Source organism: Nicotiana tomentosiformis, chromosome 3 (assembly GCF_000390325.3).
Source record: "Nicotiana tomentosiformis chromosome 3, ASM39032v3, whole genome shotgun sequence".
Taxonomy (NCBI): Eukaryota; Viridiplantae; Streptophyta; class Magnoliopsida; order Solanales; family Solanaceae; genus Nicotiana; species Nicotiana tomentosiformis.
Window position 1 is genome coordinate 25,490,586 of NC_090814.1, and position 12,623 is coordinate 25,503,208.

Sequence of the window (12,623 nt, forward strand, 5' to 3'; positions counted from 1 at the left end):
TCACAGGTTGATTCTGTCTTATTGCTCTAGACTTCCTGCATATGATCAGATTAATTTCAGAGTTGAAACTATGGAGAATATATATCCTGTGTAGTGTAGGGCAAACAATTACAGTCCGTTAAAGTGGAATTGAAATCTCCATACCAGCTTGTGACACAGCCAATGTGTCTAATTAGCTCGAAATGCAGTGGCTTGAATAAATGATGTGTCTAACACCAGGCATCTCGTGACTTCACACTGACTTGACGGTTTATTTTGTAGACTTGCAAAAGCAAAGATATAGAGATGTTTTGGTGTTACAATCGTTTTCATTTAATCCGCCTCGACCCATGACCTAATGCCCTAATACAGTTATAAATATATACTAAAACATACTAGATTTTACTAAAATGATCCTAATAATCCATTTGGCACGGTTCGTTTTCACCGATTTGGTCGGTTTTCACAAAAACATGGACACCCCTTTAGCCACATATTATACAAACCCTATATACCAACTTTCTTTCTTTTGAAAGTTCTTAGTCTAAACACTCCAAGTCACGCTGTACTGTGTACATTACAACCCGTAAATATTTACTCCAAAGTAATTCAGTACATTGCTGTGTATGGGTAAAAACCGGGATCATGATATACTCCGGCCTCCAACAGAGTAAAACGAGCTTGAGATATGATTGCAAATGATCGGAACCGAAGCAAAGATATCCTCGAGTCAGAGTACGGGGGGCGACCATCTACCCTCGATAATCTCAAGATCATGATTCGAGACCGGCCTAAAACTTGAAAGACTTCGGAGAGCGTCGCCAGGTAATCAAATGCGGCCAACAGAAGGCTGTAATATCCATGAGTGGATGGATATCACGGCGTGGGTCTCTGCACATATCGATGTAGAACCGGCAATCAATTAAACAGAAGAATTTTACCTTTTATAGAGTTATACTTAGAGTAGGATTCCCCTACTATATAAAGGGGGTCTAATAATTCATTAAACACGTCACACGCATTCCAAAGCAATATATTATTATTTTCTCAGTTATTAGCTCTTTCTCTTGTACATCAGTGCTGGCCATAGCGAGCCCAGAACGAGGGTGAATATTTCACTAAGGCTGAAATTATCCTCCTTGTGTGGTTTGAATCCTTTTTATCTTTGCTTGTTCAATTTGACTTAATTTATCGCTTTGTATTAAATTAATCCACGTATCCTTAAAACCACTTACAAATTTAATTGTTATCTGATTTTAAGGGTAAACAATTTGGCGCTCACCGTGGGGCTAAGGATAATAGTGGCAATTTGATACAAATTTGCATAACACACCCTACTTTACACTTGTTCTTTGAAGTGTCTTTGATTTCAGGCATGCGTTTAAAATGTCGAACTCCTAATCTGCCCCTCTAAACACGGATGCTGAGTCTGGCCACCATGGCGAGAACAACAATATAGCGCACGGTAACGAGGTGCCCCTCGCCGATCCCAAAGGAATTCCGGTCGCGGACCCGATCGACGCCAGCTCACATGTGGCCATCAACACGAATTTGCCCACCGATCCTGAGAACATCATCTGTGGGGGGAGTCCGCTCGGTAGCTCAAAATGCTCGTGACAGTGAATGAGATGGGATCAACTTACGGGTGATCTTCGAAATGCTACAGGCGCAGTAGGCAGCGATAGCCTAACTATAGAACCGAAGCCTTGCTCCCAATAGAATAGAGCCCGAATAATCCCGGGAAAATACTCGCAAAAATGAATCAGCCGCAGATTGGCCAAATGAAGCTTAACCCGGAACCAACCCCGAGATAATAAAGATGATCGAGGATTTGAAAAAGCGGGTGGAAACGGGAGAAAAGAAAATCAAAGGCAACGACAAGAAGGTGGAGAGTTACAACTCCAGGGTCGACCAAATCCTCGGAGCGCCACCGATATTGAAAGGCCTAGACTCCAAAAGGTTTGTTCAGAAACCTTTCCCTCCAAGCGCAGCTCCGAAGCCGATCCCTAAAAGGTTCTGCATGCCTGAAATTCAAGTACAACGGGACAACTTAGCCAAATGAACATGTGACCTCATACGCGTGTGCCATCAAGGGGAATGACCTAGAAGATGATGAGATCGAATCTATCTTGCTGAAAAAGTTCGGGGAGACCTTGTCAAAAGGAGCTATGATATGGTATCACAACTTACCCCCCAATTCTATTGACTCATTTGCCATGCTCGCAGATGCTTTTGTGAAAGCACACACCGGAGCCATCAAGGTCGAGACCAGGAAATCAGACCTTTTTAAGGTAAAGGAAAGAGATAACTAGATGCTCAGGGAGTTCGTGTCAAGATTTCAAATGGAACGGATGGACCTGCTGCCGGTGGCAGACGATTGGGCCATTCAGACTTTCACCCAAGGACTCAATGCTCGAAGCTCGTTGGTTTCGCAGCAGTTGAAGCAAAACTTGGTAGAATATCCGGCCGTAACTTGGGCCGATGTGCATAACCGATATCAGTCAAAAATTAGAGTCGAGGATGATTAGCTTGGGGGCCTTTCCGGGTCTGTTTACCCTGTCCGAGCTAGTGACAGACCCAAAAGAGACATTGATCATGAATCAAGGCTAAGTAGGGATCGATATCAGCTGTATAACAGTGATCGTAGGGGTAACGGATCTGGATGAAACCCTGTGAGAAATGAAAGGAGAAGCGATCGGAGTCAAAATAACCGGGGACTCATGAGCAAAAACGGTTTCTTAGGCCCATCGGGCCTAAGGAAGCACCGAGGTTATCATAGTACAACTTTAACGTCGATGTTTTTGCTATTGTATCCGCCATCGGACGCATCAAAGACACAAAGTGGTCTCGACTTCTGCAGTCCGATCCATCCCAAAGGGATCCCAACTTAATATGCAAGTATCATGGCACACACGACCACAGAATAGAGGATTGCCGACAATTGAGGGAGAAGGTAGCCCGGTTATTCAACAACGGACATTTTTGGGAGTTCCTGAGCGATCGAGCCAAAAATCATTTCAGGAATAGAAATAAACAGACCGAGCAGGAGGAACCTCAACACTTCATTAACATGATCATAGGTGGGGTCGGCGTTCCCCAGGGGCCGATATTAAAGCACACCAAAGTATCTATCACGAGAGAAAAATGGACTCGAGATTACGTACCAGAAGGGACCTTGTCTTTCAACGACGAGGACGGTGAAGGCATCGTGCAGCCCTACAACGATGTACTGGTAATATCTGTACTCATAAATAAATCCCGAGTTAAGCGTGTATTGATTGATCTAGGTAGCTCGACCAATATCATTAGATCGAGGGTCGTGGAACAACTGGGTTTGCAAGACCAAATCGTGCCTGCGGTTAGGGTTTTAATCGGATTCAACATGGCATGCGAGACCACTAAAGGGGAGATAACATTCCCGGTGAACACCGCCGGGACCATTCAGGAAACGAAGTTCTGCGTGATCGAAGGGGACATGAGGTACAATGCTTTGTGCGAGAGACCATGGATTCACAACATGAGGGCAATACCCTCGACACTACATCAGGTGCTGAAATTCCCAACACCTGGAGGAGTTAAAACAGTTTACGGAGAACAACCGGCCGCAAAGGAGATGTTCGCGATAGACGAAGTGATCTCGGTATCCGCACTTTCAACATCGAAAGGTCTGAACCCGATGGCCAAAGACGGGACCAAATAGCAATTACCGATACCTGTCTCGATGGAACCGGAGAAGCAGGGGATGGATGAAGACGATGACTATGGAGTTCCCAGATCTTTCATAGTCCCCGATGATTTTGACGCCACCAAATCAACTGGAACAAGTCATATTGATCGGGCACCTGCCTGATCGAAGGTACACCTGGGCACGGGGTTAAGCCACGAGCTCAGGAAAAAAACTCATTCAATTCTTTATATCTAACATAAATTATTTCGCTTGGTCCCATCTCGATATGATAGGTATTCCACCAGAGATAACCACTCACAAGCTGAGCCTGGATCCGAAGTTCCATACGGTCAAGCAGAAAAGGAGGCCTCAGTCCGAAGTCAAGCATGCATTCATCAAAGACGAGGTATCTAAACTCCTTAAAATAGAGTCCATCTGGGAGGTTAAGTATCCGAATTGGTTAGCAAACATAGTAGTAGTCCCTAAAAATGGAGATAAATTAAGAATGTGTGTAGACTATAAAGATCTAAACAAGGTATGCCCCAAGGACTCTTTCCCCCTACCAAACATCGATCGCATGATCGATGCAACGGCTGGCCACGAGATGCTCAGTTTTCTCGATGTGTACTCCGGGTACAACCAAATTCGAATGGACCCGAACGACCAGGAAAAAGCATTCCTCATCACTAAATATGGTACCTACTACTATAATGCAATGCCATTCGGACTAAAAAACATTGGTGTTACTTACCAACGCTTAGTAAATCGAATAATCAAAGAACAAATAGGATAATCGATGGAGGTTTACATTGACGATATGTTAGTTAAGTCCCTACGAGTAGAGGACCATTTGAAACATTTACAGGAAACCTTCAACATATTGAAGAAGTACAACATGAAGCTGAACCCGAAGAAATGCGCATTCGGAGTCGGGTCCGGAAAATTCTTTGGGTTCATGGTGTCCAACCGGGGAATCAAGATTAATCCTGATAAGATCAAGGCCATCGAGGACATCAACGTCATAGATAGTGTCAAGGCCATACAAAGGTTGACCGGACGCATAACCTCTTTGGGTCGATTCATCTCGAGGTCCTCCGATAAGAGCCATCGTTTCTTTTCACTGTTAAAGAAGAAGAATAACTTCTCATGGACCCCTAAGTTCCAACATGCCCTGGAGGAACTTAAGAGGTACCTCTCAAGCCCACCTTTTCTTCATACTCCGAAGGCAGACGAACAGTTGTACCTGTACCTAGCGGTATCTGAGGTAGCGGTAAATTGAGTCCTAGTCCGAGAAGAGGAAGGTACGCAATTTCCTATCCATTATGTTAGCAGAACTCTATGTGAGGCCGAAACTAGGTATCCCCACCTAGAAAAATTGGCGCTCGCTTTGCTAAGTGCCTCCATATGTGTTATGACTACTTACCCCCCTGAGAAACATAATGCATAAACCCGAGCTCTCAGGACGATTGGCCAAATGGGCCGTGGAGATCAGCGGGTATGACATCGAATATCGACCCTAAACCACCATCAAATCACAAATTTTAGCGTACTTCGTGGTCGACTTCACGTCGGTCCTAGTTCTTGAGGTCGAAAAGGAGCTGCTATTGAACTCGAGGACCTCTTCCGGAATCTGGACCCTCTTTACGGACGGTGCCTCGAACGCAAAGGGGTCCGGACTTTGCATCGTGTTGAAACCATCGACGGGTAATGTAGTTAGACAATCTATTAGAACTGTAAAATTGACAAACAACGAGGCGGAATATGAGGCCATGATTGCAGGTCTTGAACTGGCTAAAAGCTTGGGGGCCGAGGTGGTCGAAGCTAAATGCGATTCTCTCCTCGTGGTGAATCAAGTCAATGGAACGTTTGAAGTCAAAGAAGAACGAATGCAAAGATACCTGGATAAGCTACATGTAACGCTACATCGGTTTAGGGAATGGACGTTACAACATGTACCTCAGGATCAAAACAGCGAGGCCGATGCTCTTGCTAACTTGGGATCGTCGGTCGGCGATGATAAATTCAACTCGGGAATGGTCGTACAACTCATGAAATCGGTAGTAGAGGAAGGCCACGCCGAGATAAATTTGACAAGCTTAATATGGGATTGGAGAAACAAGTACACAGATTACTTGAAGATTGGAAAACTTCCCTCGGATCCTAAAGAATCGAGAGTTTTGTATACGAAAGCAGCCCGATTCAGCTTGTCCGAAGACGGTACCCTATTTAGAAGAGCATTTGATGGCCCACTTGCCATATTTTTAGGGCAGGGAGACACCGAGTACATTTTGAGAGAAGTCCACGAGGGCACTTGCGAGAACCATTCGGGAGCTGAGTCATTGGTTCGGAAGATAATCAGAGCCGAATATTACTGGATCGATATGGAAAAAGATGCAAAGGAGTTCGTACGAAAATGGGACGAGTTTGAGAGGCATGCTTCGATTATCCGCCAGCCCGGGGAGCCGCTGCATTCGGTCTTGTCACCCTGGCCATTCATGAAATGGGGGATGAGCAGGGAAGCTCTCAAGGAGGTGCATGCCTGGGAGTTTGATTTATCGGCTGAGCTTAAAAATGTTAAGAGGCTCGAGGCCGAGGCCAAGAAGTTGGCATACCCCGAGGATGAGGAAGATTCTGAGGGTTCGGATGGATCCGAGGACGGGGAAAATTCTTATGGCCCCGGTGATGAGGTGGGCTCTGGTGAGGATCAGGCTTCTTAGGTGCCTTGTAATATTTGCTTTTGTACTTTTGCACTTTGTCGAGGCCGTTTGGCCTTTGTAAAAATTTTCGTATATATAATAAGGCTTTTTCCCTTATGCAATTTTCAAGCTTGTTTCTTTTTGCTTTTTTTCTTTTTAATTGCAAAGATTTCGGATGCCTTAGCACGCAATAATTAGGTCTTATTCGGAGGTTCGAACATTATTCGTTTTCGATATTATTTTTCTTAAGACTCGTGGGGGGCTTGGTATGATCGAAAGCTTTCCTCGAAATATTTACTTAGAATTTTTTATAATTTTGACGAGGGTAGTCTTCGAACCGGTTTAGAAATTTTGAAGGCCTTGTGTTTTGGTTATAGATCTCGAACGTCTCCGAGTCATTCTAGTATGGCCTTAGCCTTTTAAGTTCAGGCACTACCTAATAGGTTTTGTGCACCGGGGCATCGTAGCCTGAGCTGTCCGGGCTTGCCCATGACGATAGTTCCCGAGCATGGGTGATCTCTTGAATTCGGATAGAGGTGGCCCTTGGGCCTGTCCTTAAAGTACAAAATACAATAGTTTTTTAAGAGGCAAAGTATGAATCTGCAAGGTAAAAACTTTCTTTTATTTTCGTGCAACATACAAGACTGCAAATGTGTACAAGTTTCATCTGGGCTTAAGTGTCCTGTGTGGGCATGGTTCTTTTGACCGTTTGACCCTTACAAAAAATCCTATCCACCAAGCCTAGACTCTTTTGAGTACGAAGTTTCCTTCCTTGCTAAAATCAATATCCGAGGGTGATGGCCCCCAGTGTTCGGGTCGATTTTAGAGAGGGCTCGGATACTATTGATGCGAACCTTGACGTCGGTTCATAGTCAGTCTCCAATTCTAAGTTAGCACGATCCAGTGTTGCCTCGTTAAATACCTTGCCGGAAAACCCATTTGGGACAAAATCGGTTCGAAGGGAAAAAGAGTGCAACGCGTGCTTTCAGGCCTAATAGTCACATCGCTTCTTGGTCGTTACCTACAAGTGTCAGCCCAATCCGTAATATATTTAAAGAAAGGCAATGAATGGGGTCGTACCTTAGCAATAGTATCGTTTTAAGTGGGTTATGTTCCAGTTGTTCGGTATCCATTCACCGTTCACCGTTCACCACTTCGAGTTTGTATGATTCTTTACCGGTGATCTCAATAATTCGATATGGGCCTTCCCAATTCGGTCCCGGCTTCCCTTCGTTTGGGCTCCGGGTGCTCAGCGTCACCCTTCTTAACACCAAGCCCCCAACACTAAAGTGTCGAAGGTTGGTTCTTCGATTATAATACCTTTTGATCCGTTGCTTTTGGGCGTCCATTCGGACGAGGGCGACCTCGCTCCTTTCGTCTATCAGTTCCAGGTTCGTACTCATGGCCTCGCCGTTTGACTCTTCGGTCGCATATCGGACCGGAGACTTGGTTCTGCTACTTTGACTGGTATAAGAGCTTCGGTACCGTAGACCAACGAGAACGGAGTGGCCCCGGTACTGGATTTTGAGGTCGTACGATATGCCCATATGACTTCACGCAAGATTTCCTTTCATTTTCCTTTGGCATCAGTCAACCTCTTTTTGAGGTTCTTGAGTATGGTTTTATTCGTGGACTTTGCTTGCCCGTTTCCACTAGGATGATAGGGCATTGATAGGTTCCTTTTGATCTTGTGGTCCTCGAAAAACTTGCTCACTTTGATGCCGATGAACTGCTTCCCATTATCGCACACGATCTCGGTCGGCATTCAGAATCGTTATATTATGTGGTCCCATATGAAATCAATGACCTCCTTCTCTTTGACTTTCTCAAATGACTGGGCTTCCACCCACATAGAAAAATAACCAGTCATAAATAAGATAAATTGATCCTTACCGGGCGCCCAAGGCAGGGGACCGTCCGGGACAGCCACTTCACATAATCGACTATGTCCTTTAGGCATTCCTGAGCTGCCTTAGCATCAGCTTTATACTGGGCCACCATCTCATCGGCATCGACCTTGGTTATTTTAGCCACTGACTTGGCTGCTTTAGGCTCCTTGTCGAGGGTCTCCCGATCGGCAACAACCGAGCTCAGTTGAGACTGGAGCTCCTCAATTTTCTGTGACCGTGCCTCTGCCTTCTCCTTTACCGATCGAAGTTGGGCCTCTGTCGAGGCCAATTGCTCCTGGGCTGTTTCCTTTTCAAAAGCCAATCAGTCCATCTTTCCCCTCCACTCCTCGGTTGTGGCCTTGACTTCGTCCATCTCTGTCGGGAGCTGATCGACCCGATCGACCTTCTGCTGGACCTATGGATTCTAATTGTTTGATACCGCGCCTAGCTCATCGTCACTAACTTCAAAGTTTTTTACCTATTCCAACAGGTCGGTGTGCTCCTTCTGAGCCGCGTCTAACTCGGCTCGGAGGCTATTGACTTCTCCTTCACGTTGCTGGCTGAGAAGCTTATACATGCCTCTTTTCTCAATAAGCTCTTTGACTTTGACCTCGATTTGGTTCAACTCATCCCGGTACCGGAGGAAGGTCTCGTGGTGGAGCACCGAGGCCTGCAAATACGAGGAAAGATATTAGAATTATCAAAAAATTAGTTCAAATATCAGAAAAGATATTGGAATCATCAGGAATTTTCAAAAGTTACCGGTTCAGCGCCTCCTCCTGGGATTGTTCCTTCGTCGTTCGGGCTTCATCGAACATTTATTTTGTGAATGAAGGCGATCCCGAGAAATCTATAACGCCGGGCAGGGCAGGACCGGCATCTCGCAAGTCCTCGGCATCAGCCTCGCGAACTTGAGGGGAATTAACTTGAGTCATTTCCCCCTCAGCTACCACCCATTCCTCGGGGAGAGACGGCTCATGGTCCATGAAGATGGCATCCTCCTCGGGCTCGTCTCTGAGCCGGAGGAGCGATTCCGATTCAAGCAATCGGGAGCTGGAGGTTTCTTTTGTCTTACAAACCAGCCTCTTTTTCGTTGTCTTTTTCTCCGAGTTCGGTGAACTCGGAGCCTGTTTTCTTTTTTTCTCCCCTGCTACGGCCACGAGTTGTCCTAAAGCGGAAGAACCGCCAAGTAAGTCATCATCTCCAACCAAGGGCCTAAGCTCGACGGTCTTAGGCACACCTGCAGAAGGGAAGTAAAGAAAAAAATGAGAACATGGTGCTGAGAGAAGAAGCCTAACACAACCTACTCAGGAAAAATCTTACCATGGGAATGGGCCTCTTAACGGCCCTTCGAGTGTTTGTGCCATGAGCACTCGGAGTAGGGCATCTATGAAATGATATCTTCGACCCACTCCTTAAGTCAAGGAACAACATTTGGGACTCGGAAAATAGTTGCACCACCATGAATACCAATGAGAAAAAGAGGGATACTAGCCTCGGTCCCGGTCCTCGTCGATACTCGAAAATGGGGCTTTGTTGGCCCGATGAACAAGCTTTATCAGACCCTCCCAGAAACTTTGGGGACTGTATAAATGGAGCAGATGATCGATAGTGAAGGAGCGCGAATCGGTTTTATTTACAAAAAAATCAGAGGAAGATCACGATCATCCACAGTTAATGATGAATTTGGCCGAGACATACCTCGTACCTCTTGCAGAAGTTTATGATGACTGGATCCACCGGACCCAGCATAAAGGGATAAGTGTAGACACTTAGGTATCCCTCAACGTGTGTAGTAATGGACTCCTCAGAGTCGGGGACCACTACGTCTTTATCGGCCTAGTTACAGTCCTTTCGGACTAAGGGGAGATCATCTTCGGTGATCGAGCAAATAAATCTCGATGCCTCATCACACCGACCCTGCACCAAGGAGGGTTTCTCAACCTTGAAGTCGTCAGCGATCGAGCAACCTCCGGGAATGAACATCTTCAAGGGAAATTCAGGAGTCGGTTCATCGATAGCCATGTTAGTAGCAGGTCTCCCGAGGTCGACCACATCGGAAGTAGTTTCGGCAGTCATTTGGGAAATAGAAGTAACCTTTTGGGGAACAAATTTCGAGGTTTTTGCCATTGTTATGTAAGAAAAAGTTTGGAAAAGATAGAGAAAGATCGAAAGTTGAAAGATCAGACTTGTTGGCTTGAGTAGGAGATGAGTAAAAGTTTTTGCAAAGTACACGAGAACCTTGAGTAACGGAGGTAAAAACGCTAGAGAGTACTAAAATCCTGAAGGTACGAAGGTAGAAGATTTTGACGAAAAGTAAAAAATAAACGAGAGAGGGGTTATTTATAGTGGTGCCATGAGGCTTCGCCTCCAGGGACAGCCAACCGGCGGCTGACATGTATTTAATGCCATTATGACATGACTGACTAGACATTTCGGGTTTTATTCGTTTATGTCACGATGTATAGAAGAAGGAATCAGGACACTCATGTCATTTCTCATCAACTTACTTTCCGAGAAACGAGGGGACTATCTGTGTACGGGTAAAACCCGGGCTTATGATATACTCCGGCCTCTAACAGGGTAAAACGAGCTCGAGATAAGATTGCGAAATATAGGAACCGAAGCAAGGATATCCTCGAGTCAAAGTATAAGGGTCGACCATCTACCCTAGATAATCTCGGGATCATGATTCGAGACCGACCTAAAACCTGAAGGACTTCGGAGAGCGTCGCCAAGTAATCAAGCACGACCAACAGAAGGCCGTAATATTCGTGACCGGCCGGATATCACGACATGGATCTCGGCATGTATCGATGTAGAATCGACAATCAATTAAACAGAAGATTTTTACCTTTTATAGAGTTATACTTAGAGTAGGATTCTCCTACTATATAAAGGGGGTCTGATAATTTATTAAGCACGTTGTAACACGCATTCTAAAGTAATATATTATTATTTTTTTAGTTATTATCTCTTTCTCTTGTTCATCAGTTCTGGCCATAGCGAGCCCGGAACGAGGACAAATATTTCACTAAGGCTGAAACTATCCTCCTTGTGTGGTTTGAATCCTTTTTATCTTTACTTGTTCAATTTGACTTAATTTATCGCTTTGTATCAAATTAATCTGTGTATCCTTAAAATCACTTACAAATTTAATTGTTATCTGATTTTAAGGGTAAACAATTACAACCCGTAAATATTTACTCCAAAGTAATTCAAAGCTAAACCCATAATGGTGTCAAAGGCCAAATATACCCGTGTACTATGTGAAAAGGTTTAAATATATCCCTCTTTATACGTTCGGTCCAATTATACCCTTGCCGTAATACTATTGGTTCAAATATACCCCTCTTCTATTAAGTTGGTCCAAGGTGGATATCTAATCCTACGTGGCACTAACATTTGATGAGGTGGATGCCACGTGGCATGCAGCCTCAACACCCTTAACCCATTTTACTCCTTCCTTCTATTCATTGTTTCACCATTAAATATTTTCTTTCCCTCCACCACCATTGCAACCAGAACCACCACCATGAATAATATTGAACTTTCAGCTAATCTGAATAGTATGAGACTGAATGCTGCCCATCTGCAAATGCTTTGAGCACCTGGGTCTGCAAAAAATTACTTCAATTACAAGTAGTACATAAAAAGATTATCTAGTTTCTCGAGGAAGAGAACTTCACCTGAAATTCAAGATACAATGCGAGCAATGAGTGGAGAAACAAACATATATAAACAGACAAACTTTGAAATATAATATTATTCATGGTAGCGATAATGGTGGTAGAGGGGAATGGAATTTTAGTAATGAAAAAAAACCAGAAGGGAGGGGTAAAATAGGGAGCTAAGGTGGCATGCCACATGGTATCCACCTCATCAAATGTAAGTGTCACGTAGGATTGGATGTCCACCTTGGACAAACTTAACGGGAGATGGGTATATTTGAACTAATAGTATTGTGAGCACCTATATTTTGCCCCACATAGGAATTTACTCCTAAAAAATAGTCCAAAATAATTTTAATCGCTATTATAGAATTTTAGGAGTTTTTCTTTTATTTGTTTTGCATTTATTTGCATTGTTTATGCATGTTAGGAATATCGAAAATCATAAAAAATGTTCAATCTTAATTTCATATCATTTTAGATTTTAAATTATATTTTTAGGATTTAGTTACACATTAAGCGCATAATTAATACATGAAATCAAAAAATACACATTAATCACTCTTGCTTTGTTTTTGCATTTTTAGATTTAATTAGTTAAATAGGTCATTTTTTGCAAAATCAATTTGAAATTGGGTGTTTTAATCAATGATTTACCTTCCTATACACTATTTGAAACTTTATTACCCTCCCTACTCAAATTTCAATTTAATTACATATG

The 12,623-nt window shown here is 44.0% G+C and overlaps 1 protein-coding gene across 1 annotated transcript; it reads left to right on the forward strand.

Annotated features, from left to right (window-relative positions):
* The first annotated feature begins 5,415 nt into the window (after nucleotides 1–5,415).
* On the forward strand, nucleotides 5,416–6,363 carry LOC138907512 (uncharacterized). Its single transcript, XM_070198111.1, has one exon. It carries the CDS (start codon nucleotides 5,416–5,418, stop codon nucleotides 6,361–6,363), a length of 948 nt encoding a protein of 315 aa, XP_070054212.1.
* Nucleotides 6,364–12,623: the final 6,260 nt, after the last annotated feature.